Source organism: Rhinolophus hipposideros (assembly GCF_964194185.1).
Source record: "Rhinolophus hipposideros genome assembly, chromosome: 2".
NCBI lineage: Eukaryota > Metazoa > Chordata > Mammalia > Chiroptera > Rhinolophidae > Rhinolophus > Rhinolophus hipposideros.
This window is the reverse complement of record NC_138048.1, coordinates 97,254,902-97,281,555: the sequence shown is the minus strand read 5'-3', so window position 1 is coordinate 97,281,555 and position 26,654 is coordinate 97,254,902. Positions and strand designations below refer to the sequence as shown.

The window sequence follows — 26,654 nt, the reverse complement described above, 5'->3', positions numbered from 1 at the left end:
GGTGATTTGTTTAATTCTGTAACAGGAATCCAGGTAAACAGTGTTTACAAATCTTAAGTACATTTTCAAAATGGGTTTCTTTGTTTGTTTTTCCCTTTTTTAGATCCAGGGAACATGGCACTCTGTGGTCTCTTATTATTGCGAAATTAATCCTTTCCCAAAGCGTTTCATCTGAAGAAGTAAAACGGCATTATAGGAGAAAAGAATGGTATTCTTTTTTTTTTTATTATTAAATTTATTGGGGTGACAATTGTTAGTAAAATTACATCGATTTCAGGTGTACAATTCTGTATTACATCGTCTATAAATCCCATTGTGTGTTCACCACCCAGAGTCAGTTCTCCTTCCGTCACCATATATTTGATCCCCCTTACACTCATCACACATCCCCCAACCCCCTTACCCTCTGGTAACCACTAAATTATTGTCTCTGTCTATGAGTTTTTCTTTCTCATTTGTTTTTCTTGTTCTTTTGTTGTTTTTGGTTTATACACCACGTATCAGTGAAATCATAGGGTTCTCTGCTTTTTCTGTCTGACTTATTTCACTTAGCATTATACTCTCAAGATTCATCCATGTTGTCACAAATGCTCCTATATCATCTTTCCTTAACGCCAAATAGTATTCCATTGTGTATATATACCACAACTTCTTTGTCCATTCATCTATCGAAGGACATTTTGGTTGTTTCCATGTCTTGGCCACTGTAAACAAAGCTGCAATGAACATTGGAGTACACGTGTCTTTATATAGAAATGTTTTCAGATTTTTTGAGTAGATACCCAGGAGAGCGATTGCTGGGTCATATGGTAATTCTATTCGTAATTTCTTGAGGAACCTCCACACTGCCTTCCATAGCGGCTGCACCAGTCTGCATTCCCACCAACAGTGTATGAGGGTTCCTTTTTCTCCACAGCCTCTCCAACACTTGTTACTGTTTGTCTTGTTGATAAAAGCCAAGAATGATATTCTTACTTAAAATGTTTTTACTTTGTAATTTATTGTGATTGGTCACCTTGGCAACCCCCAACTAATGAACAATCTCTAATGAATCAAGAAAACAAGGTATAGGAGATGAAGATATTAAAGGAAATGAGAATTAAAGACTTCAAAAAACTTTCAGTTGTTTTAGGTTCAGGACACACCTTTTTGTAATAAGTATTTTTAACTTTGTAACATTTTGTTGTGGAATTTTATACTTGTTTTAAACAACTAGCATTTTATAAACTTGTTCTCTTTTTCCCAAAAAATCTTTCTGGTAGAAATCTTTCTTTTTCCCCTCCCTAATATCTTTCTTGCATCACTTTATTTGCTATATGGAAGTGATAAGGAAAGTTACTTACTCCTCTTAAGTAAGGATCATCTAATATACTCTGCAAATGCAATAAATGTGTTCTTAAGACAAAGAAATACATTTTGTGGTTGAACATACTAGAGATCTACTAGAGTTGATCATACTAGAGAAGCTGAGCATTCCGATTAAACGCTTAGCTGAAATTTACCAAGAGCCATTTTGAATTTACTGATTTACCCAGAAGAATTCTGGAAAGATACGTATAGGTTCTGCTACAGTAGAATTGTAAACAAAATTTTAATTTTTTAAAATCTTATTTTAAAATGTATAAAACATTATTTTGAGATAATTATAGATTTGTTATTTTGAGATAACTGTAGATCCACATGTGATTGTAAAAAATAATACGAAGAAATTCCATATACCTTTTATTCAGTTTTCCCCATCAGTCCCATTTTGCATAACTTTAATATAATTTCACAACCAAGAAAATTGATACGATTGACCAGGTTTACGTGCACTCATCTGTTTGTGTGTGTGTTCTGTGTAGAGCATGTGTGTGGCTACCACCAAAATTTAAGATACAGAACAGTTTTAATCATAAAGATCCCTTTTATAGCCACAGTCACCTCCCTTTGTCTTATTTCCTCATCTCTGGTAACCAATAATCTGTTCTCCCTCTTTATATTATGTCACATAGGAATGTTACATACATGGAATTATACGGTATCTGATCTTTTGATATTGGCTGTTTTAATCAGCATAATCTTTTAATTTTTTCTGATTATAAAAATAATAGGTAATTAACTAAGGAGCTAGTAGAACTAACTACTGCTGAGATGGATATATACTTGACATTCAAAAATCAGTAACTTTCTTATTCACCAGTGCTAATCAATTAAAAATGGCATAGGAAAAAAGATTCCATTCACAATGTTAACAAATATAAATACCTACAATTAAATTTAACAAAATATTACAATTATAAAACTCTAGTAAACATCACAAAAGAAGGTGGGAAGATAAATCGTAAAAATGGTCCTCTCAATTTACAATTTCAATGCTATCTCAATCAAAATTTTCAGCAACATTTGTTTGAAAATCTTGACAAACTTCTAAATGTAGTATACGCTTGAAGGAAACATGCTCAAGAATAGCTAGGAAATTTCTGATAGAAAAAAGTGAAAAGAATTTGACCTAATAAATATAGTAATTAAGCTGTATGAAATTGGTGAATAGACAAATCAGTGAATCAAAATATAGAGTCCAGAAACCAATCCACACATACATGAGAATTTAGTTTTGGACACAGGTGGCCTTTCAGGTTAGTGAGCAGAATCAATAATAATGTTAGGAAAATTGGACATGTATGTGTTTGAAAAACATAGCAAGACTCCTCCCTTACATTATACATAAAAGTAAAATCTGGATGAAAGCTACTATAAAGGACAGATCAATAAAAGTATTAGGGGGCAAATAAGAGACTGGATAATCCTGGCATGGAGGTGATCTAATTAAGCAAAGCACAAAACCTAAGTCCGTAAAAGAAATAATAGATGTTTGATTTTGTAAAAATGAAAACTAGCAACCTATATGCATCAACAGATGAATGGGCAAACGAAAATATGGTATATACATACAATGGAATATTATTTTGCCTTAAAAAGGAAGGAAATTCTAACGTATGCTACAATATGAACCTTGTTGGACATTATGCTAAGTGAAATAAACCAGTCACAAAGACACAAATACTATATGATTCCACTTATTTGAGCTACCTAGCACAGTTACATTCATAGGGACAAAAAGTAGAAGAGTGGGTGCCAGGGGTTGGGGGTACAGTTTCTGTTTGGTGAAACAAAAAGAGTTCTGAAGTTTGGTTGCACAACAATGTGAATATATGTAACACTACTGAAGTGTACACTTAAAAATAGTTAATATGATGAATTTTATGTATATTTTACTACAATTATTTTCTTAAAAAGAAAACTTCTGTATGACAAAAATATAGTAAACAAAGGTTAAAGGACAAGTGACAAATAGGTGAAAACATTTGCAAATTAACAGTTAATGTCCATAGTATATAAATAGCTTCTATTAATCAGTAAAACAATCCAAATTGAAAAATGTGCCAAAGACTTGAACAAGTAATTCACAAATGAAATAGTCAAAGGTAATTCATTTATGACATGTGAAATATGAAAGAATTTACCTTATTATAGTGACAGTAGTACAAATTAAAAGAAGCATATTTTATCTACTATATTGCCAGGAATTTAGAAGATTCATTACGTGTGTAACAAAACAGTCACGTATACATTTCTGTGAAAGTGTATAAATTGATTACACTTTTTTGGAAACAATTTGAAGTGATCAAACTACAATACTTCAAGTCCTTTAATCTTGCAATTCTAATCTAGGAATCTAGCATATAGGGGTATTTGCACATATGCCAAATAATATCTGCTCAAGGGCGTTTATTGCATCATTATTCATACAGGCAAAAATTAGGGGAATAAACCTAAATGTTCACTAACAGGAATAGTTAAATTATGATACATACATTGTATGGAATATTTTTATTTTTGATGTGTTATATAGTTTTAAAATAGAGTAGTTTATACCTATATGTTCTGACGTAGAAAAATGTGCAAACTATGTAAGTGACAGGTAATACAACTTACATACATTGTATTAAAATATAAAGCAATGTGTTTAGTGCGATCTCATTATGTGAATCCAACTATATACGTACACATATGTGAATATCAGTTCATAGAAAGGACATGCAGATGGTACTGTTTAAGTTGAATTACTTGACTCTTAAAGAGATCATAATTGTATTGGTTGTAATTCCAAAAAAATCATACATGGGGAAAAGTTATGTATGCTCATTTTAAAAATTAGAAACATGTAAAAAAGAGAAAGAAGCAGCAAAAAAAAAAATATTTACAATTTCATCATCCAGAATCAGCAATTATCAATCTCTTTTCATAGTTTCTTTTATTATTTTTTTCTATACAATTATTTTTGGAATGGAATTATTAGTCCTTTTGAATAGTTTGAATAAGAGGAATTTTCTGAAATAATGGCATATTTAGGATAAATAGAATTCACACTTTTTCTTTTCTTTACAGTTTTTTCCCACTAACAGAAGGTAATATGCATACCATTCAAAGTCTCTGTCCATTTTTGTCAAAAGAAGACAAGAAAGAATTCATTGCTCAGTGTATACCTGCTCTTTTGGCCTGGACTAAGGAAGATCTTTGCAGTACTAACGGTTAGTTTCTTGATAATAAATATTTTATTAATTTAATTATTGCTTGAGATGAAAGATGTGTCTTAATGTCTAAACCCAAATCTAGCGGAGATAAATTGAATTGTAGCCGATTTATTCCTACTTTTACTTTGCTACCTAATGAGTTGACAGTCAGAGGATGAGTGTCGTTGGAGAGTGACTGTTACCATTCTGTGGTATAAAAATGTTACAGCCTTAAGGGAAGATTTACAACCGTAAATACCCTCTAATCATTTCTTTTCATCTGTAGCTTTTTTAGCTACGCCTCATTTCTCCCTAGTCAGCCAGTGATTGATTGAACATATAAAAGCAAAAGAGGGAATAACTTTTGTTGTATTCTAAATGTTTTTAAACACTGACATCTATTAGTTCATTTGTTTGTTTATGTAATGAACACTTATTGAGCACTAGTTTTGTGTCAGTTTTTGTAGAGACTATATATATATAAAGTTATATCATGTGATAACTGATATAGCAAAAAGATGTCCTATGTGTGAAGTGGCGGAGGAGGAGTTTTCCATTCTGTTATGAGTTGTCAGTGGCAGTTTCACAAAGAGAAATATTTCAACTGAGAGTTGAAGGATGGGTTTCGATAGCCACCTTTTGGGAAGTTCATTCCAGTTAAACAAAAACATAAAAGAGTATAGGTAGTTCAGTTTAGCTGGTGTTTAAGGTAGAAGGTTTGGGACAAAGGATGTTAGGATGCTCAGGAAGATAGATTTTGAGAAATGGAAGGGAATAGATCATAAAGGCCTAGTGTTGTGGGTTAAGGAGTATGGACTATAAGCTATAGACAGTAAAGAGCTATTGGCCCAAATTAGGTAGGCGAATAGTCCACTGTCACACCTACATTAGAAAGCTTATTTTGACAACATATGAAGGGTACATGTGAGAGAAGAGAGGTTGGAAGTAGAAGACCAGATAGGGAGCTATTAGCATAGTCTTGGTGAGAGATAAAGAGAGCTTAAGTCAAGGCATAGATGCAAGAGAGGAAATGGGAATGACAGGGATTCGGGAAATAGAATTGAAGGCGCTCTGGTATTATATCTCTGAATTTGGTAGATGGAAGTACCATTACCCTTATAAAAAATCCTATAGGGGACTTGAGGGTTAGGGGAGCATGGGGAAGGGAGTATACAGGGAGCTGATGTTTAGTTTTAAATGTAGTAGATTAAGATGCCTATGGAATAAATACTCAAATGGAGATTTTTCAGTAAGCAATACCTATTCACTGGACAGAGATGCTGCTCTTGAAGTCCACGTCATGTAGGTGGTAGTATAATCAATCTGTACGTAAGGACGAGCTTCAGGTAGAGTGAAGAGTGAAAAGAATACCAAGGGAACACGAGTACTTAATTTACGGGAGACATGGGTGGAGGGAGCCTTGAGAATACGGACTAAAAACGCAAAGGAGCACTTTCAGGGGATATTCTTCACCTTTGTTAAATACCACAGAGCATCAAATGAAATTAGGGACTGAAAGTTGTCCATTGGCTTTGTCATTGTTGGAATGACTAGTGGTGAGAAAGGGCAGGCCGAGAGTCTGTTAAATGACGAAAAGGGATGTAGAAAAAAAGTGAAGGCTGGAGATGAATATAAAGTCAAAGGGAAAATACATGTTGTAGGGAGAAGGAGGAATAGAAAATAGAGACCAAATGACTGTTGAAAGTTCCCACTGCGAAGATGAGAGGGGAGGGCAAGTAGGATGGGATCTAGAGAATGGTTGGGAGACATCAGCCTTATGTAGGTGTAGAGACTTTCTTCTGAGACAAGTTATGAGAGGCATGGGATAAACACAGATGCAGACATAGTGGGTTGGGAACTTCACTTGTTCCTGACTAACAAGCTTCATGTCTCTGAGGAGTGGAAACTGCATTGAAGAAGCATAGTGAAAGTCTGAAATAATGGAAGAATAACATGCCTAAACACACTAAAAGAATTGCCATAATGGCACCAAGGACTGGCAGATGTCAAGAATCAATTTTTCTGGGATTAAACTTTACTGTTGAATTCACTTACGGAGTTACACTGTGGATTAGGTTGGGATTTGCAATTCCGGAAAGGGAATCAGCTGAACTGACTGCATAGAAGAGAGGAGTACTGGAGGTGGTTTCTCCAGCACAGGCTGTAACCGAAGGATGGCAGCGAGGAAATGGGAGACACAGGGCTGCTGTGTCACACAGCTGTGTGCTGGTCACAGACCGGAAGGGGCACAGCTGTGCCGACACCCGACAGGAGGGCACCTGAAGAAAGACAAATCATTCTGAGATTTGTCAACCAGTGCTACTCTTTTCAGACAAAGTGATGAAACACAGTTAGCTAACAAATACACTTTAACTGATAGAAAATCCGTTGTTTCTGATTACACTTGAGTCTTTTCTGTTTTGCTGGGAAGATTTAAAAAACAAATCTTCCCCTACCTTTAAAGGAAGATTAAATGCATTATACAGTTAACCCGTGAACAACACGGGTTTGAGCTACGTAGGTCTACTTATACACAGATTTTTTTCAATAAATATACGGTTTCCCTTCCGTATCCCTGGGTTTCTCATCAGTATCTTTGACCCGCACGGTTGGGAATTGCCATTTTATATAAGGGACTTGGGTGTCCATGGGGTGGGAGTGTCCTGGAACCAATTCCACACAGATAACAGAGACAGCTAAAGTTTGGGGAGAGTCGAAAGTTACATGCGGATTTTTGACTGCGTGGTCAGTGCCCCTAACACTCCCCACCCCTGGCACATCTCAAGAAAGTTTTGCTCTGTCTCAAAGTAGACTTTTTTTATAGTAAATCAATTAAAAGTTTTTAATTTTCATTTTGAATTTTACTTTAGGAGGTTTTGGCCATCTTGCCATTTTCAATTCTTGTCTGCAAACCAGAAGCATAGATGATGGAGAGCTGTTACATGGCATATTAAAAATTCTAATATGCTGGAAGAAAGATCATGAAGATGTTTTTCTTTTCAGTTGGTAAGTGATACTTTATACTCTGTTTTCCCCCTATATACAGTGTGGACCCAGATTATGTATTTTGTAGAGGAACAACATGGTAGACGTTTAGGTCAATCTTTTATAAGTATATAAGATTTAAAATAGAATATTTTCTAACTAAATGTCTGTAATTCTTTAATGCTTTTGTTTTGCTTTGCTTCCGTTTTGTCTCTATCACAGTAATCTATCAGAAGTAAGTCCAGAGATACTGGGAGTAAATATAGAAATAATCCGGTTCCTTTCCCTGTTTCTCAAATACTGCTCATCTCCTCTGGCGGAGAGCGAGTGGGACTTCATCATGTGTTCCATGCTGGCTTGGCTGGAGGTAAATGATCCTCATGTGTGATGGGTCCGTGATGATGATGAATGAGCCGTGATGGGTCTTCGCGCGTATCTGTGTATCAGAACTATTTACTAATCTCATTATTTAAGTAAAGATGGTAATTAGCACCTTTGCAAACATGTGCACATTTTATAGATATACTCCTTACCTACTGTTTCACAGACTAGTCAAATGATAGAGGTTTCACATTTGCCAGTATCATTCAGTGACCAAATCTAACTGCTATTAAAGTGTTCTCTCCATTAGCTCATTCTAATATATTCACCACACAGCCCTTTTGGGTTTTGTCTTTTCATGACAAGTTTTTGGACGTTTCGGTTCTAATTAAATTACTCTTAAATTGTGCTGTGTCAGTATTGCTAGAGTAATGCATTAGAGAGTAAGCAGATTCAAAGGGAATTAGTGTTCTTTTTATGACCAGATGTATAATAGTTGTGGACTCCAACACAGCAAGTCAGTCAGGGTTGAATTGGTCTGAGTCTGCTTTGCCTGCTAGTGGCTGTGTGGCTTGGGATTTTAAATTTAGTTGACCCTCAGTTTCCTTATTTTAAAATAACTTAACCAATTAGTAGGGCTCCTGAGAAGATGATAAGTGTGTCTATCATGTATTAGTAAATGGTAATTGGTAATTGATATTTGATATTTTTCTTTTGTAGTTTTAGAAATAAAACAGAACATTTCAGAATAAATGCATTGATTGTAATTCCAGAATTTAATTTTGAAAAAAGGTACTTTGATGTGAAATATGTAAATGTCTCTTGAAACAATACATTTCAACTGCTTTTTATTTTAAAATTTAGAGAAATGAAAGGGACTTTACTGCCTTGATTTGTGATGTTCTTGTAGAAGTCTGCTTACCTATTTCATTTTTGTTTCTTCAGACAACAAGTGAGAATCATGCCTTGTATTCTGTTCCACTTGTACAATTGTTTGCCTGTGTCAGCTGTGATTTGGCCTGCGAACTCAGTGCTTTCTTTGATTCCACAAGTCGGGATACCATTGGTGCTCTTCCTGTAAATCTAATCAGTGAATGGAAAGAATTTTTCTCCCAGGGCATCCACAGTTTGCTTTTACCTCTTTTGGTGACTGTTACAGCAGGCAAGTGAAAAAGGGAATAATAGTGAGATTCATTAAAAATGACTTGTTGAAAAATTCCAAACAAAATCTTTGGATGTGTAAGTCAAAAGGTACAGAATAGTAAAAGAAAAGAGCCAGAGAGAAAGCCAGAAAGTATCTCAGCAGCATCATATATACTCAGTTCATGACAAGAATTGAAAAATGGCAAGGTATCAAAAGACCATCATTGCAAAGTGAAGTAACAGGGTTTCAGACAATGTGAATAGGTCATTTGTAACTTGAACGTTTCCTTTTTAAGGATGAGATAATAGAAGTCATTGAACAGTTGAGATTATCTGAAATACATACTCAATTCATGTTTCTACTTAGGACTAGTGTAATGTTTGTCAGGTTTTTATTTAATTTTTTAAAAAATAACATTTGATTATCTGTTAATCAGTCAAGCTGTATTTACTCATTTTGTTTTGGGATGTGCACTTTTTTTCTCCTTTTTGTCATCAGGAGAAAACAAAGATACATCTGAAACATCCTTTCAAAATGCAATGCTGAAGCCCATGTGTGAAACATTAACATATATCCCAAAGGATCAGCTCTTGAGTTACAAACTCCCTGCAAGATTGGTTGCTGGCCAAAAAACAAACTTGCCGGAACATCTCCAGACTTTGCTGAATACCTTGGCCCCGTTACTCCTCTTTAGAGCTCGGCCTGTGCAAATTGCTGTTTATCATATGCTATACAAGTAAGAATTCTGAATCGGGTTACGATGGTCTTAAAAAAAAATAGAATATATATTTAGTTTTAGCTCTTAGTCATTAAAAGAGGTCAGAGTTGAAAAAGCAAAAAAAAAAGTAAACTTGACCATATATTTTAATGACAGGGATGCCAAGATTTTGGTCTTTTGGTTCTCCATATACAATTTACATTTAGATAGTCTTGGCCATAGGTAGTTATTTCAGAAAAAAAAATAAAAAATAAGTATTGGTCTTTCTCCTCTAAAACACAATTTAATATAAAATAATGTTCTAATTTCCAGGTTGATGCCTGAATTACCACAATATGATCAGGATAATCTAAAGTCATACGGAGATGAAGAAGAAGAACCAGCCCTGTAAGTTTCTTTTTTTTCTCTCAATAATTTGTTTAATTCACTTTTCATAACCCATTTCACTTATAATGACTTTAGAAGACTGAGGCAGCACAAAAACTGTAAATACAGAGTGTATATTCATTCAAAAGATCTTTTAAAGTTATCTGTAAGATATCAATGAAATCTAGAGTTCACCCAAAAAGGGTTGTTTCTTGCTCATTTTAATTGTTCCTAAATCATATTTTTAGTTTGCTACTATTTAGTAAAACTTTCTTTGGCCACATGGTAGTTTTTGTGGAAAGCGTAGATTAATTCAAATATCTATTGAGCACCCATTTTGTGAAAAGTATTAATTAAAGGCTGAGGGAAGAATACAGTGTTAATAAACGTTCTTTTTCTTAAGCAGCTTGCTATCTGACAGACAATATTATCCTATAATAGAAGACAAGTACGAGGAAAAAGGATAGATGACATACTATGGGGGCACCACTGCTGTATGCCAGGAAGGGAAGACTTTCTCTTTTGGAAGAGACATTTATGCAGACCTTCCAGGTTAGGTAGCATTTTGGCCGGCGGGAAAGACAATGTAAGTTATGGGAACACCATGTACAGAGGCATGGAGCCACAGCCTTTCCGGATGTGCTTGGGGAATGGGAAGCAGTCACCACTTGACATATTTCTTTTTATTGTCTGTGTCTCTGTCACTACAACATAAGCTCTGTGCAGGCAGGGATTTTTGTTTGTTTGTTTCTGGTTCCTGACTCTGTCCATAGCACCCAGAATCAATCCCCGGCCTAAAACAGACTCATGAATAGTTGAAGGAAAGAATAGATGAACAAATATGTGTGGAGTAAGCAGGGAGGGCATAGTAGAAGATAAAGCTGGAAGGGTTAACTTAAGTTAATGGAGGCCTTACAAATGCCATGGTTTAGGATTTGGGCCATTATTTGGTAAAAGATGGGATATCACTACCTGATTCTGGCAATAGTGTCAAGCATACGTTGTACAGAGAAGCAAGCAGAAGTAGAGACCATTCCAGAACTTATAAACTTGGAGGCAGTGGAGGAAAGTGGAGAGATATCTGAGCCGGTGTTTATAAGATCTAGTGACTACTGGTATGGAATAGAGAAGGGTTGGCACATGAGATGGTGGTGTTGAAGGTAAAAACCTAGGGGCAGAAGCTTGTAGACCTATGTTTATAGGCTGGGAGAAGGAAATCACAGTGAAAAAAGATCACAGAGGTGAAAGTAAAAAAAAAAAACAAGCTAAAATATCATAGAGAACAGAATTTGACAGGATTTAATCAAGTATTTCACTTTTTGAGAATCTCTTAAGTTCACCTGTGTTAGTAAGTGCAGTAAAGAAGAAATTTCACTAACGTTGTCATGACTTAATGTGAATGTTAAATTTACTTTCCTGAAAAGACATACAGTCTTGTGATCTCTGTACCCATTACAGAATGATAAAGGGCCTGGTATCCCTCATCATTCCCCTGATTAGCTGAGGGACTTGAATCGTTTTAAGCTTCTCTGGATGTGTGATTTTTTTTCCATCTATAAAACAAAGTTGAAATACATGTTTTATAAAAAGGTCTTTAAGTGCTAACTTCTAGAGTCTACATAAAATTTATGTTTAAAAATATATTATTTGTAATATGTTATATTTATATGTGTTATATATTTACATATTTATAAATGTAAAAATATATAATACATATTTTCACATATATCAGATCATATATATTTATATTTTTTTTATCTTTCTATCATTGCCATTATGTGAAATTAGGAGTCCAAGTTGAACACATAAAGGGGGACTTTTAAAACGGTTTTTGGAAAATAGAAAAAGATACTTCTAAAATGCTTGAGGTTTATACATGCTGTCAGTTTGTTAAGGGGATGAGTTATGAAGAAAATTGTGGTGTTTCATCATTGATTCTTAGGTCACCGCCAGCCGCGTTGATGTCTCTTCTTAGCACTCAAGAGGACTTACTAGAAAATGTGTTGGGGTGTGTTCCTGTTGGACAGATAGTTACTATTAAACCACTGAGTGAAGACTTCTGTTATGTCCTGGGATACCTCCTCACTTGGAAATTAATACTTACTTTCTTCAAAGCTTCTTCATCTCAGGTAAATAAATATGTGACAACTTTTGACAGTTCTGCCCTGTATGTGTTTTTCTGTTAGTATCCTAAACCCCTTTCTTCCCCTCCTTTTGACAAAAAAGGGGGAATGACTCACGTTTTAATATAATGTTATCCGGTTAACGTCAGCCATTCTGCTAAATTGATTTCTGTGCTTCCTCACTTTCCCACAGTTTTTACACACACACACACACACATACACACACAGACACACACAGACACACGGACACACAGACACAAAACCAGTTTTTGCAAATGTAATTAGTCTCTGGAATGTTCCTGAATCCATTTCTTTCTAACTGAATGTAGCCACCAAATCCTTTTATTGCAGTACGTAAGATGTGTATGATTTAATTTTGTAGTACCACAGTAATAATTTCAAAAGAATTGTTATCTTGCTATTTTTTTCTTTGGTCAATTTCTGATGACTTCTGTAGATTTCAATTATTTTTGGAAATTTACCTTATTTGAAAATTAGTGTTTAGAAAAAGATCTATGAAACATTACCTATGTAATTCAAACTATTACTATCTCTGGTGAAAATACCTTGTAGTAATAATTTTGCCCAAATTATTCTGCAGCCACTAGATGTCTCTGTTGTCTCATGTTTAGGAAGACCTCATTGTCCAGGAAGGAAGCTGGAAAAATCTACTCCAGTGTTGTCTTTTTCAGTTTTTTTAGTTTTTTTTAGGCAAATCCCCTCTTTAAAAATTTCTGTCGGACTTTGAATCAGTTTAATAAAGTATGGCTTCTTTGACAGGTCAACACAAAAAGATTCAGTTTATTACTTCATATTTAAAGGGTGACTTAATATCATGGCATTCATTTCCAACGTGATTTTTCAGAACATTTACATTACAGTTACGTTGTTGCACATTACCTATATTTTGGTCAAATATATCAACATGCATCTTTGCATTTGTATATACCAGGGGAAAATCAAGTCATAGAGGCAGCATCTAGATGTTTAAATCATTTGATTTCTCTTCAGGCCTGCAACCTGTGTGACTTGAGCCGGTTTCATTTGCTGATGATATACTTCAAGAGCTCATTGTTGGGCTTTTGCATTCATTCTTAAACTGTTGTTGATCTCTAAAAAAATTGTAGCAAATTAAGGTCTCTATATGTAAGAATTCTGTTCTTGTCCTCTTATATTTAGAAATTTAGAAAATGGCTATGCGTCATCTTTTTCATTAAGCCAGAGTGGGGGACAGAGTGCAAAAGCTATGCAGTAGCATTTGTTGAGCCAGGAATTTGAACTGAACAGATAAACCAGAATAATCCACTAAATAACACTGATTAAATGAATCCTGAAACAGAATTTTTGAAAAAAACCTTAATCAGTCCAAAATCTGGGTTGTTTTTAACATTCTTCTCAAAAACAACAACAACAAAACTAGTGAATCAGATTGGACTAAAACTAAACCGTGTGTGTGTGTGTGTGTGTGTGTGTGTGTGTGTGTGTGTATTAAACTGTTGGCCACTATCTAATTTTAGAACATTTCCAGCACGTCAGAAAGAAACCCTTCTCAATTTGTAATCGCTTCCCATTTCCTCTCAAACCGTACAGCCCCTGACAATCACTAATCTATGTTCTGTCTCTGTAGATTTGCCTATTACAGACATTACATATATGGTCCTTTGTGTCTGGCTTATTTCACTTAGTATGATGTTTTCAAGTTTCATCCATGCCATACCATGTATCAGTGCTGTATTCCTTTCTATGGCTGAATAATATTCCATTTTATGAATATACCACATTGTGTTTATCCATTCATCTGTCGATGGATATTTAGGTTATTTCCTCTTTTTAGGTTATTGTAAATAAAGCTGCTTTGAACATTCATGTACAAATTTTTATGTGGACGTACATTTTCATTTCTCTTGTATTGGATACCTAAGAGTGGGATTACTGGGTAATATGTATGTGTTTTTAAAAGTCTATTTATATGTGTGATTACTTTTTTAAATTCTACTTTTCTTCCTGCTTTTTAAAAAAAAATTCAAATTTTACAGAGAAGTTAGAAGACTAATTCAATGAGAAGTCATATATCCTTTTCCTAGAATCACAAATTTTTAACATGTTGCTACATTTGTACATGATTTCTCTATATTTACTTTTTTTCCTGCTGATCTATTTGAAAGTAAGTTGCAGACATCATGATGCTTTTCCAAAAATTTTTCAAAATGTATCTCCTAAGAACAAAGACATGTTTATACATTAGTGTAATGTAATTATTAGACTCAAATTTAATGTTGATGCAAAAATATTATCTAATTTGTATTCATATTTCCCCAGTTGTCCCAGTAATGTCCTTTCTAGTTTTATTTCCTTTCTGTTGAGGATTTAATCAAGGATCATATTTGCATTTGCCTGTTATATGTTGGTACCTATAATTTCCCTACCCTTCTTTTCTTTCTTGTCACTCACCAGGTCATTTATTACTTTTGTAGACAGTCTTACAATTTGGATGTGTCTTATTGCTTCCTCATGATTAGATTCTGGTTAATTTTTCAGCGAGAGTACTTACTGCACCTTGGTGATGTGTCCTCACTGTATTACCACACAAGGCCACAATGTCCCTGTGTCCTTTTATTGGTGATGTTAAGTCTGGTTACTCAGTAAAGGTAGTGTTCTCCTGATGTCTCCATTGTAAACGTACTTTGATCAACGTATTTAAGAATCAATTCCAAATCCTATGGCTTGATCCTTGTATTGAGTATTCATAATATTTGCAAAACGGTGTCTTTGGACTATGAGGAGATGTATGGTATAGTGGAATAAATCATTTTAAAGCAGGTACAACTACCAAAGAGCTGCAAAGTAAGTTTGAATAAATGGAAACTACTGTGTCATTGAGGGTCAAGGAATTCTAAAGTGCAGGTCCCACACAGATGCCTGTAGTGCACCCAGTGGTGCCAGAGTTTCCTACTTTTTCAAAAAAAGAAACAGAAATCCAAATTTTTATGTGAAATATGCTGATTTATAAAACAACTGTGAGAAGACCCCAAGACATTTTGGAGTACTGGTTTGTGCTCTCTGTCCTAACGGGACGCTGGAGTGTTTTATATAGGTGGTGTCAGCCTTGAAAATCGAATTCATTTTAAGCAGGATTTTGAAAGATTAAGGACTAGGCTGTGGAAGGAACGTGTGGAAGACTTGGGAGGCGAGTGTGTGCATCGACCGTGGGGAATGGTGAATAGATTTCCATGGTTCAGAGACTCCAAGTGGAGGTGAACTTAAACAGTTTCCGAAAGATGTTAGAAGCGCAGGTCAAATAATGAGGGGGTAGTGAAAACATCTGCTAGTTTATGAAGAAAGGGAGCAGTGCCATCAAATGGCACATTTGGAAAGTGAAAATGTGGCATCTATTTTGTAGGACTCTCATGCAATTCTAAGTGTTCAAATTTATGCAACTTTTTTATGTTCTTGTGCAGTCTATTGATTCTCTAGGTTTAATTGGGTCTACTAACAATTTTTTTTTTTGCTTTCCACCAGCTTCGGGCTCTGTATTCGATGTACCTTCGGAAAACAAAGAGTTTGAATAAATTGCTATATCACCTGTTCAGGCTTATGCCAGAAAATCCAACCTATGCAGAGACAACTATTGAACTCTCAAATAAGGAACCTAAAACCTTCTTTACGGAAGAGCTGCAGTTGAGTATTAGAGGTCAGTGAGATGTGCGTTTATGTTCCCTCTTGGAGACGAGGTTCAGACTAGGTTGTGTTATGCTTTACCCCGAGGGTGTGGAGAACAGCCCTATAGGGGGGCCCCAGCTTTGAGAATGCTGAAGTGCAGGATTTTCCACATTTCTCTAACTACGATATAGAATGAGATCTTGTGGAGAAGGATGTTAAGAATTTAATATATTTTTGAAGCCTAGTTTGCTGAGACTGTTTCTTTTACTTTGTAAACAAATATTTGTTATGTGATAATGTTTTGTAGGGCTATGAAATTAAGTAGCTTAGTTGGGGAAACAAAAATAGTACAATTTCTTTCCTTCACTGTGGGAGCTCAGATTTTAGCTGAGGGGATAGACGTCTGGCTGTAGTACAGTACTGAAAGTGATTTCCTGAGAATAACTCTTTAAGTGTCTTAGAGCTCCGAGCATAGGACTGTCTTGTGAGTACTGAGGTGGGTATGACTTCTGCATAATACGTCAGTGAACGCTGAGGAAAGTAAAGGAAGCCAAACCCTTTGTAATTATTTATGTGAAAGAGAACCTTTAATTTTCCCTCCTTTTAAAAATATGTGTGTGCCATTTTATTTGTGATCTTTAATGTGAAATATAGGTAGAATGCTATTTCTAGGCAGTATTTTCAGAGTCAACTGAGATCTTTTTACTTCTTTTTGCCATTTTAATGGTTCCTTTTGAATATGTGGGAGAAAGCCAACTCTAGAATTCTGGCTTCTTTGGTATGCTTGTTTTGTGAGCTCTAGCACTAATGTTGAGGAATTAAAATTCATTTTCTAAGGAAAATACTAATATTAGTCTGTTATTCTATGTACGAAATACATGTTACTAACTAAGAATTTGCTTTTTCCTCAGAAACAACAACTCTTCCATACCATGTCCCCCACTTGGCTTGTTCCGTCTATCATATGACATTAAAAGACTTGCCTGCCATGGTTAGGCTGTGGTGGAACAGTAGTGAGAAACGTGTTTTCAATATTGTAGATAGATTTACAAGCAAGTATGTCAGCAATGTTCTTTCTTTTCAAGAAATATCTTCTGTGCAAACAAGTACACAACTATTTAATGGCATGACGGTTAGTATAACCTTGAATTTTTTCTAGAAAAGTGGTTTAAATATTGGTTATGTCTGACATTTGCATGTCATCCCACTTGTGGCCCTTGGGTCAGAATTTACAGAAATTACTTACTGTATTTTTTGATTCTTGTGTATCAAATCTCAATATGTAGATTGAAACAGTGGTATAATTTCATTTACCCCCCCCCCAATAGTTTTTCAACATTCATTAATTCATTTAAAGTATATATTGGAATACCTGCTGATGCCAGTCTCTGTGCCAATCACCTAGGAAATGTATAGGGCAGATTCCTGTACTATATAACATACAATCTAATAAAGGGAAGAGAACGATACTGGCAATATTTGTTTTTTGTTTTGTTTTTTAATGGCACTTTTTAATTTTATTTTATTGGGGAATATTCGGGAACAGTGTGTTTCTCAAGGGCCCATCAGCTGTCCTTCATTCTAGTTTTGGAGGGCACAGCTCAGCTCCAAGTCCAGTCGCCGTTTTCAGTTTTTAGTTGCAGGAGGCACAGCCCACCATCTCATGTGGGAATTGAACTGGCATCCTTGTTGTTGAGAGCTCACGCTCTAATGAGCTGAACCATCTGGCTGCCCCGCCAGAAGCTCAGCGGCAGCTCGTTGTCTTTTGTCTAGTTGTGGAGGGTGCAGCTCACTGGCCCATGTGGGAATTGAACCGGCAACCCTGTGAAGAGCTCACACTCTAACCAACTGAGCCATCCGGCCTCCCCGGCAATGTTTTTTGCGTTCGAAACTGGCATCTGAAGAGGCAGAGTGCTCTGTCATCAGAGTGGGAAGGGTTCATCTGGCTGAGGGGATTAGGTGAGACTTCAGGGAGGAAGATTACTTTGAGGTGGGCAGGATTTTGTTGTGGGGAAAGGTATTTGCTACAGAGAAAACAATATGGTAAAAGCAAAAGGCATGGAATAAGAATTTCTGTGATTGCCCAAGAAATGATGACCAACCCAGTATTTGTATAGAATAGGATTCCTGAAGGTGAATAGTCAGAGAACAAGCACCTTCTATGATGAATTAAGTCCATACTGGAAAAGGTCTCAAATAACAGTCTGAAATATTCGGTCCTATTTATCCACTGAAAATTTTCCTTTGAGGTAGTGGCACGATAGGAATTATAATCTGTAAAATTGCTCTGGCTGCAATTAGTAGCATGGAGCTTGGGTTCAGAGGAATAGTTAGGCGAGACTTTGGAATAGAATTATGAGCACTGGGGAGGGCCCGAATAGGGCCAGTTTAGGGGAGATGTAAAAGGGGGTGTGTGTGAGAAATTTTGTGGAGGTTTATCCAAACTTGCAGCTGGTGAATATCTGGGATAAGGCAGAAGGAGAAATTGAAGATGACGCTCTGGTTTTTAGCCTGGAAATAGGAAAGTCAGAAGAATAAATTTGTAAAGGATGGTAGTTTGTGTTTTATATTGAGTTTGCAACACAAGTATGAAAACCACAACCAGGTTTAACTATTCTGGCTATTGATGGTTGGCTCTAACTTTCAGGAGAATTCTGTGGTAGAGAAAGACTTGGGAGACATCCATATAGAAGTGATTTTGATACTCTGGGCATGGATAACAAGGAATAATTCATAACCCATTCTGTCATTTGTCTATTAAAAACTATAACTTATGTAGTAAGCCTCATATAATAAAACATATTTTGTATGAACAGTGTGTATCTTTTAAGACAAACTTTTATGTCATAAAATCACTATAATATATAGCCTGCCCTCCCTATCTGTGGGTTCTATACCCATGGATACAACCAACCTCAGATTGAGTGTCATGGTTGGATGCAGGGATGTAGAACCCACAGGTAGGCAGACTTGAGCATCCACAGATTTTGATACCCGAGGGGGTCCTGGAACCAGTCCCCCTTAGATACAGAGAGATAACTGTACGTCAGATATTTATTAAATATATCAAATAAATGAATGTGTTTACCTGCATTTTCTTTGAATGAAAACTTTGGCTGCTGTAGTCACCCGATTGAGATGTTCTTTGAAGGAAAGAAAGGAAAACTTTAGCAAAAAAAAAAAAATTACATTTTCATGTGTTGCAGGTCAAAGCTCGAGCTACTACTCGAGAAGTAATGGCTACCTATAGTATTGAGGACATCGTTATTGAACTTATAATACAACTGCCTTCAAACTACCCATTGGGTTCCATAACAGTGGAAAGTGGGAAAAGAGTCGGGGTGGCTGTTCAGCAGTGGAGGAACTGGATGCTGCAGCTGAGCACTTACCTCACCCACCAGGTAAGGGTCTGCATACACAGGGCTTCCACACCGAGGGTCCTCCCGACCTGCTCTTTGGAGGGCAGTAAAGTGTAAAAGACGTCTCTTCTGCTTATGGTCGAAATAGAGGTTATATTTGCTTGGATGAACACAGATGTATGCCTAAATGTCTTGAACCTGCCAAGCTGTTTTAATTTTTAAGACTCTACACATTTTTTTTTTTTTCTGATGTTTGAGAGGAATTGACTTCATTGACATAGTTGAGAGGGAATCTTTTTGTAAGATACTGGACAGGTGACTGTCTTCTGAGCTACTTTTACATTTCAACTCTCCTTCTGTGGTTACAGAAATCCCAGTACTTTCAAAGACTGACTTTTAAACAGCTTACAAGTCTTTAGTTTTGTTTGCACATTGTGAACATTGCACAGCGTGGGAAAATTATTTTAAAACAAATGTATTCACCAGTTTGTAAAGCTGGAACAAATTTAACAGTTGAGAAGGTGCAATGACTAATTTAATCATTTTTAGTTGAAAATTGGGAGAACTAACCTAAATGATTTAATTATTGAAAGAGTTTCTTCAAGCAACAGGCTGAGACTATAAATCTGAATCATTGATGTAAAAGTCTTTTTTTCAAGTCTGTTTTTACTGGAGAAAAACCGTATCTGGTTCCTAAAACTTGAGTGGTCATTTAAAAAACCAACATTCAGAAAACTTAGAAGATGTGAACACAGCGAAGCAGATTGTCTTCTCTCCAAAGTATAACTCAACTTTAAAATTTGTGAAGTTGAGTAAAAGTAGCTAATTGGTGGCCTTCAATATGTATGTTTTCTTTCCTTTTTAACAGAATGGCAGCATTATGGAAGGCTTAGCCTTGTGGAAAAATAATGTAGACAAACGTTTTGAGGGTGTTGAAGATTGCATGATCTGTTTCTCGGTCATTCATGGTTTCAACTATTCTCTTCCCAAAAAAGCTTGTAGAACATGCAAGAAAAAGTTCCATTCAGCCTGCTTGGTAAGTCTAAAGAGAAATTAACTTTCTTATGTTTTATGCATATTATCTGAATGATACCTAACTTTGGAAAAGAAAACAATGTTAAACTCTTAATTTTAGTTAGTGGGAAACATATTAAAAATGATTTTTCACAATCTGTAAATGATAATTAGTAATTTACTGAAAATTGTAGCATCAAAGTACTTTAACAATTGGACGTTGCTAATATATGTCTCAGCCTTCAGAAAATAGATGGTCTTATAAGATTTAGAACATAAAGGAGACAGAGAAATTTGGAACTGGGGGCCATCTGGCGTCAGAGCTCTTAGCTCTTTTTAAACATCGTACTGAAAAGAAAGTCACCCTCTGTGTAGTTGCTTTGCAGGAGATCTTTCTTATATATCTTAGTGGTTGTGTGCCTGAGCCAAGGTGGAAAGGATCAGACTGTAGCCTTTGGAAGTAATACCGAGTTGTGTTGATTTTGGAGATGAATGGAGGAAGCACAAATTTCAGTATTCTCCCTTTTTACTTTATCGTTTTAAGGTTACTTTAGATGTATATGTAAAATGACATCTTTAAAAAGTTCTTTTAACATTTAAAATCTTTTCTTTTTCAGTACAAATGGTTTACATCCAGCAACAAATCCACTTGTCCACTCTGTCGTGAGACCTTTTTCTGAGATTTTTTTTGTCCCATTGGAAGTAATCCCTGAAGTAAGTCACGCAAAGGCAATGGATTTGAATCCATCTTTAAGTGTTGATATGAGGAGGCCAGTGAGCTTTACGTTTAAATAGGACCTTCTCTGGAAAATTATTTTGGTTAATGTAATGATCCTAAAATCAGGTTTATGTATCTTTAGATTGCTTTGTAAATGTTTGGAAGCCTTTTCTTTTACGTATGACTATTAACATATTTGAGAGAAAATATTTATATTAATAGTTCAATCTCTTTGTATAGTTAAAAATAAATATGGAATAACCCTAAGGTACAGATTTGGAATTTGTGAAAGTGTTGTACAACTGTATTATATTGATAAACGCATTCAGTTTATTGATCTGTGTTCTAGAACAGTCCAAGTGAGGCAAATGAATTGAGAGGGTTGATTTATACCTCCAGGTATTTTAAGACTTACTTATTAGTTATGACAACGAAATTAGTATTCTCGTATTTATATATTATTTTAACGATAAAAATGACACTAAAGCTATTAAGATAGCTTACTTTAAGCTATTTGAAGTATGCTGTGAAATCCTATATAAGAGAGTGTAAACTGAACTTTAAGGTGCCTCCATTTATCAAGGGTTATGAAATTCAGAGAATTAAATTCATGACACGGACCTTTTGTTGTGGAAGGAGGATTTCCACGTGTTAGTGAAACTGAATTGCAGACTTGTCAGTGAATTTATTAGTCAGTTTGAGTCTCCAGAGGATGAGAATTTGAAAGAAACAGAAATTAGATTATTTCATTCATGAAGCAGAGTGGTACTTACCCCTCTATGGAGAGGGAAGAAATAAAATGGGTATTCCTGAAACTTAAGATTGGTGGGGGGAAAAAATGTAAATGCTGTAGATGGCTTTCAATTTTGTAAGCGAAATTTGCTATTCTTACTGTCCAAAGTTACAGTGAATTAGAGATTTGGGGGAGCTAATTTTTCCAGCTAAGTAAAGAATTTTAGTACTAAGTAAAAGGTAGACTAACAGGCTGAAGTGGAGTAGGTGAAACCTGCCTTTTGCCACAGCATTATTACCCTTAAAAATTGTGCCCAAAACATAAATGTGAAAATTTGGAACTTAGAGTAATTTTATTGTCTTATATTACATGCAAAATATTAGCATATCTAACAGCAAGGTTACTTGAAAGATTAGCTGATCATCTCTGTTGCAAATGTTTAATTGGCAAAAAGCAACTCATGTTGAATAAAATGACTGCTTACCATCAAATGGGTAAAATGGTTATTATTGAAATAATATGAATGTGGCCAGAGTATTATAGTCGAGAGTGAAGTATTACGTGTAAGTTACAAATCTCTTGAGTTATATTTGTAGACGCAGTGTCATACCCAGTTCTGTCTGTCTCCTGAATTTATTTCCGTAGTATTACCTTACAGCCTTGAAACTCAGAGTCAGTAAGTGAAGTGCAGATAGCAAAATTCTACCTCTTCTTAACTCCTTTCTTAAAATAGTCTCTCTTTCTATGTCTCTCTCTGACATTATAATCCCAAAGGATTGTGTTACTCCTCTGTGAAAGTTACATACTTTTTCTTTAAAAACTGTTTTATAATAAGAGTTTGTTTATAACTTTTCCAGTATTGGTACTTCTTGGCTTCTGACCCAAATCCCAAGTAGAAAAGAAAAGGGAATAATGGAGCATTGTTTTTCCACAGTAGTATTTAGGCATCAGGTTCTTGGTGAAACACTATAATACTATAATTAAGTAGGATACCAGCTCTTCATACTTAGGACTCTTAACACATTTCTTTGAGACTTGTAAATATAAATGTACTGTTTACATGCTAAAGAAAAAGCTTTCGAAAATAAGACTAAAATTCAGAATGCCACGTTAATTGAAGTTTTATTGATATAGCTTTGACAGTTCTAGAGAGCATTCCTTAAAATTTTAGCATCAGGACATTTTAAAAGTGCATGAGATTCAAAGCCTATTAGCAAAATTATTAACTTAAAACCCTAATGTACATTGCAAATTTTAGAATTTATTTTTAGCTCTAATTTATCACATGCTCTAATGTATGTACATAAGTTTCTGTGGCTTAAATAATTAATGTTATTACTAGGTAAGTTTTTGTGTTGTGAATGTTGTTATTATTTAATTGTTATACCATATGTGCCCATTAAATTTGTTTTAATTACAAAATATTTCAAATGTACAGAATAATATAAATGCCCTTGTACTCTTCACAATCTATTTTGCCATATTTGCTTCTGATTTAAAAAATAAAATAAAATGTTACTCTTTTGTACTCCTCCCTGACGCCATTTCCTCTTTCCCTTCCTAGAGCTAATCTATTCTGAAGTTGGTGTGACTTCTTTCTATTTCAGATTTTATACTTTACCCCATGTTTGTATCCATGAAAAATATATAGCAGTTTTTTTATTTATTTATATTTCTGATATCCTATTGTATGTAATCTTGTAACTTGCTTTTTCTCTCAACATAATTGCTGTGTAATATCACTTTATATCAATTTACTTACAATTCCCCCACTAATGGTCATTTCAATTGTTATTTTTTGCCATTTTGAACAGTGCTCAAATGAACGTTCTTGATAATGCTTTCTCATGCAAATGTGCTAGATATTCTGGACATACGCCCTAAGATGGAATTTCAGGTAGTTGATAGCTATACTCCGTGACTTTAGATGGTGTCAAATTGCTCTCCAAAGTGGTGTGCACTCCCTGTGGCAGCAGAGTAAGAGAATCTGGGTTTCCTGTCTCATCACCAACACTTAGTCATATCAGACTTTTTAAGTTTTCCAGTCAGAACTGTGAGATAGTAGGTCTTTGTTTTAATTTATATTTACCTGGCTACCAAGAATCTTCACTTCATTTCATATATTTTTTGGTCATTATTTTGTGAATTTATTTCCTATATGCCTGTTTTTCTCTTGGATTACTTAAATTCTTACTGATCATAATGCTTCATCTGTTACAGGGCTTCTGGTGTGTGGCTTGACTTTAATGTGGTCTGTCGCTGTCTTTAATTATACAGAATTTTCCAGTTAATTAAATTCAGTCAAATTCATCATTTTCCTTCAAATTTTTTTCCTTCCCTGACGTTTAAAAAATGGTATACTCAATTTTGTCTGAAGTTATAAATTTCAAAATATGCCTAATTCATCTGAATTAAATTTTGTGACTGTTGTAAGGTAAAGATCTTAACCCACATTGATAGCCAGTGCTCATAGCATCGTTGATTAAATAGTACGCCCATTCCCCGTTAACTTTGTAGTGCCTCCCGTATGTGTGATTGGTTTGGGGGCTTTCCTTCTATTCCATTGATCTGTTTATCTGTGTTAATTCTACACAGTTTTTTTTGTTTTTCTTTAAAAAATAGCTTTATAATTAATATTGAAGAGTAGATGACTAGTCCTCCTCTCTTGTTCTTCTCAAGACTTTCCTTGGATAGCACATCCTCTGCTACCTAGCAACTCCCTTTCCCCTGCTTGTTCATTGGCACGGCCAATTTATCCTTACTGGAATGAGTTGTCTTATGGAAGAATTTGGCCAGTGTCCATCTTAGGTTTTATTGTGTGACCAGGGCCTCTTCTGGCTTTGCCAGATCTTATCCTTAGGTTGTTACAACCCAGTTATCCTCAGTTTATTATACTGATGATTGTGGAAATCAAATTGCTATACTATTTAGATTCTGTTGGGTACCTTAAAAGAACAGTTTCTGTTGTTTTCTTTTTTTTTTTAATGTAAGTATTCATAGTATGCCAGTGGAAATTGTCTTTTTTACGTTTACTTAAATTTATCATGATAAATGTTAGTTATCAATTTAAAAACGTGTGAAGTGTTACATATGAGTACTTTCCCAAAATTTGTTTAGGAGGTATGCAAACAATAAAGTTTGAAGACACTGTTCTGGCAGATGGTAAGCGAAAAGGTGGCTGGCAGGTTTCCAGACCAGAGTTAAATAGACCCACACAGACAGATCTTTACTGATAGTTTTATAGAGATTTAAAAGTATTTCTTAACTTTAGATTTGGTGCTAGAGGGTCTGTTGTGAATAGTATGTCACACTCTTTCTTCCAGTGAGCCGGCCAAGTCATGGTGCTACAGATGTTGAAGAAACGGCTTCACTGCTTAGGTCAGATCTTCCAAAGGCGGTGATTCGGATTCTAGCCATTTCCGGAAAAGAGAAATCAAACAAAACTCTATGTAGTCAAAGTCTGATTTTTCTCTCATAATAGAACTGACAGCTTTTACAAAGTGGGAAGGTTACATTTTCTATCAACAAATGAATATATACTTTGACATCTTACTGGAAATACTAGAAATGGTTTTGTAGTTAATTGTCACAATTAAAATAGTTACATTTTTTTGGGAAGCATTTTCTTAATTTAATACCCTCCGATGCGAGCTTGGTCATAGCGTGCTGGACAATAATTCTGAGGACAGTGCCCATGGAATTTCACGTTTTGTTTTCTCAGCTTACCATGCTGACCAGACTTCCCAATAATCAGTCTTGCTTGTTTTCCGATTGACTTTGAAATGGAATATTTTAAGTGCTAAATGTGATATATATTTATAGAATTGGGGTATATACTCTGTATTAAGAAGTTGCTGTCTATTATTTGCTTATATTTTAAAGTCAAATGCTTCTCTCCATCTATTTAAATAACAAGTATTTTCCCCTCTCTTTATCCTCATGGTGGATTACATAGATTTTTCTACTGTTTAATCATTCTTGCGTTCTTGTGATAAACCCTACTCTGTCATGATCAATACTATTATAACTAATAATGTATTTAGGGATTTCAAAATATTTTTTCAAGTTTTTCATCTTTGTTCACAAATGAAATCAACCTATGATAAGATTGTATGGTATATTCATAAATGAGATTAACCTATAATTTTTTTGTATCGTTTCTGTTTGGTTTTGGTATCAATGATATGCTAGTATCATAAAATGAGTTAGGGTTCTTGAATGTTTGGTAAAACTCAACTGTAAAATCACCTGGACCTGGTGCTTTTATTTTGTGGGGTGAGGATGGAATTGGCAGATGCCAGCTAATTCAGTTTCTTTCTTTTTTTTTTTTTTTAACATTTTTAAAAAAATTTTTTTATTGGGTAAGGGAACAGGACCTTTATTGGGGAACAGTATGCACCTCCAGGACTTTTTTCCAAGTCAAGTTGCTGTCCTTTCAATCTTAGCCATGGAGTGTGCCGCCCAGCCTCAAGTTGTTGTCCCTTCAGTCCTAGTTGTGGAGGGCGCAGCCCAACTCCAGGTCCAGTCGCCGCTGCTAGTTGCAGGGGGTGCAGCCCACCATCCCTTGTGGGAGTCGAACTGGCAACCTTGTGGTTGAGGAGACACGCTCCAATCAACTGAGCCATCTTGGGAGCTCAGTGGCAGCTCAGCTCAAGGTGCTGTGTTCAATCTTAGTTGCAGGTGGCGCTGTCCACCATCCCTTGGGAGAATCTAGGCATCGAACCGGAAACCTTGTGGTTGAGAGCCCACTGGTCCATGTGGGAATCGAACCGGCAGCCTTCGGAGTTAGGAGAACTGAGCTCCAGCCACCTGAGCCACCGGGCCGGCCCTTCAGTTTCTTTAATGGTCATAGACTCTTTAAGCTCTACTTTTTTCATGAGTGGGCAAGTTTCATTTTCTTAGGCAATTATCCATTTCATTTTTTTCAAATTTATTGGTATAAAGTTATTCATGGTAT

The 26,654-nt window shown here is 35.4% G+C and overlaps 1 protein-coding gene across 2 annotated transcripts in view; it reads left to right on the top strand.

Moving 5' to 3' along the window:
* The window catches only part of LTN1 (listerin E3 ubiquitin protein ligase 1), a 55,869-nt gene extending 29,932 nt beyond the window's left edge, over positions 1-25,937 (top strand). The window contains exons 18-31 of one of the 2 annotated variants that reach the window (XM_081075720.1): positions 104-208; positions 4,432-4,574; positions 7,427-7,562; positions 7,764-7,908; positions 8,808-9,024; positions 9,505-9,742; positions 10,037-10,111; positions 12,033-12,219; positions 15,733-15,904; positions 16,785-17,005; positions 19,080-19,274; positions 20,101-20,268; positions 20,864-20,960; positions 25,021-25,937. In XM_081075720.1, coding sequence (XP_080931846.1) covers positions 104-208; positions 4,432-4,574; positions 7,427-7,562; positions 7,764-7,908; positions 8,808-9,024; positions 9,505-9,742; positions 10,037-10,111; positions 12,033-12,219; positions 15,733-15,904; positions 16,785-17,005; positions 19,080-19,274; positions 20,101-20,268; positions 20,864-20,926 — 2,065 coding nt within the window. In that variant the 3' untranslated portion in view covers positions 20,927-20,960; positions 25,021-25,937. Of the gene's footprint in view, positions 1-103; positions 209-4,431; positions 4,575-7,426; positions 7,563-7,763; positions 7,909-8,807; positions 9,025-9,504; positions 9,743-10,036; positions 10,112-12,032; positions 12,220-15,732; positions 15,905-16,784; positions 17,006-19,079; positions 19,275-20,100; positions 20,269-20,863; positions 23,226-25,020 lie in introns of those variants that run through there. The other variant, XM_081075719.1, reaches the window with a different exon arrangement.
* Positions 25,938-26,654: the final 717 nt, after the last annotated feature.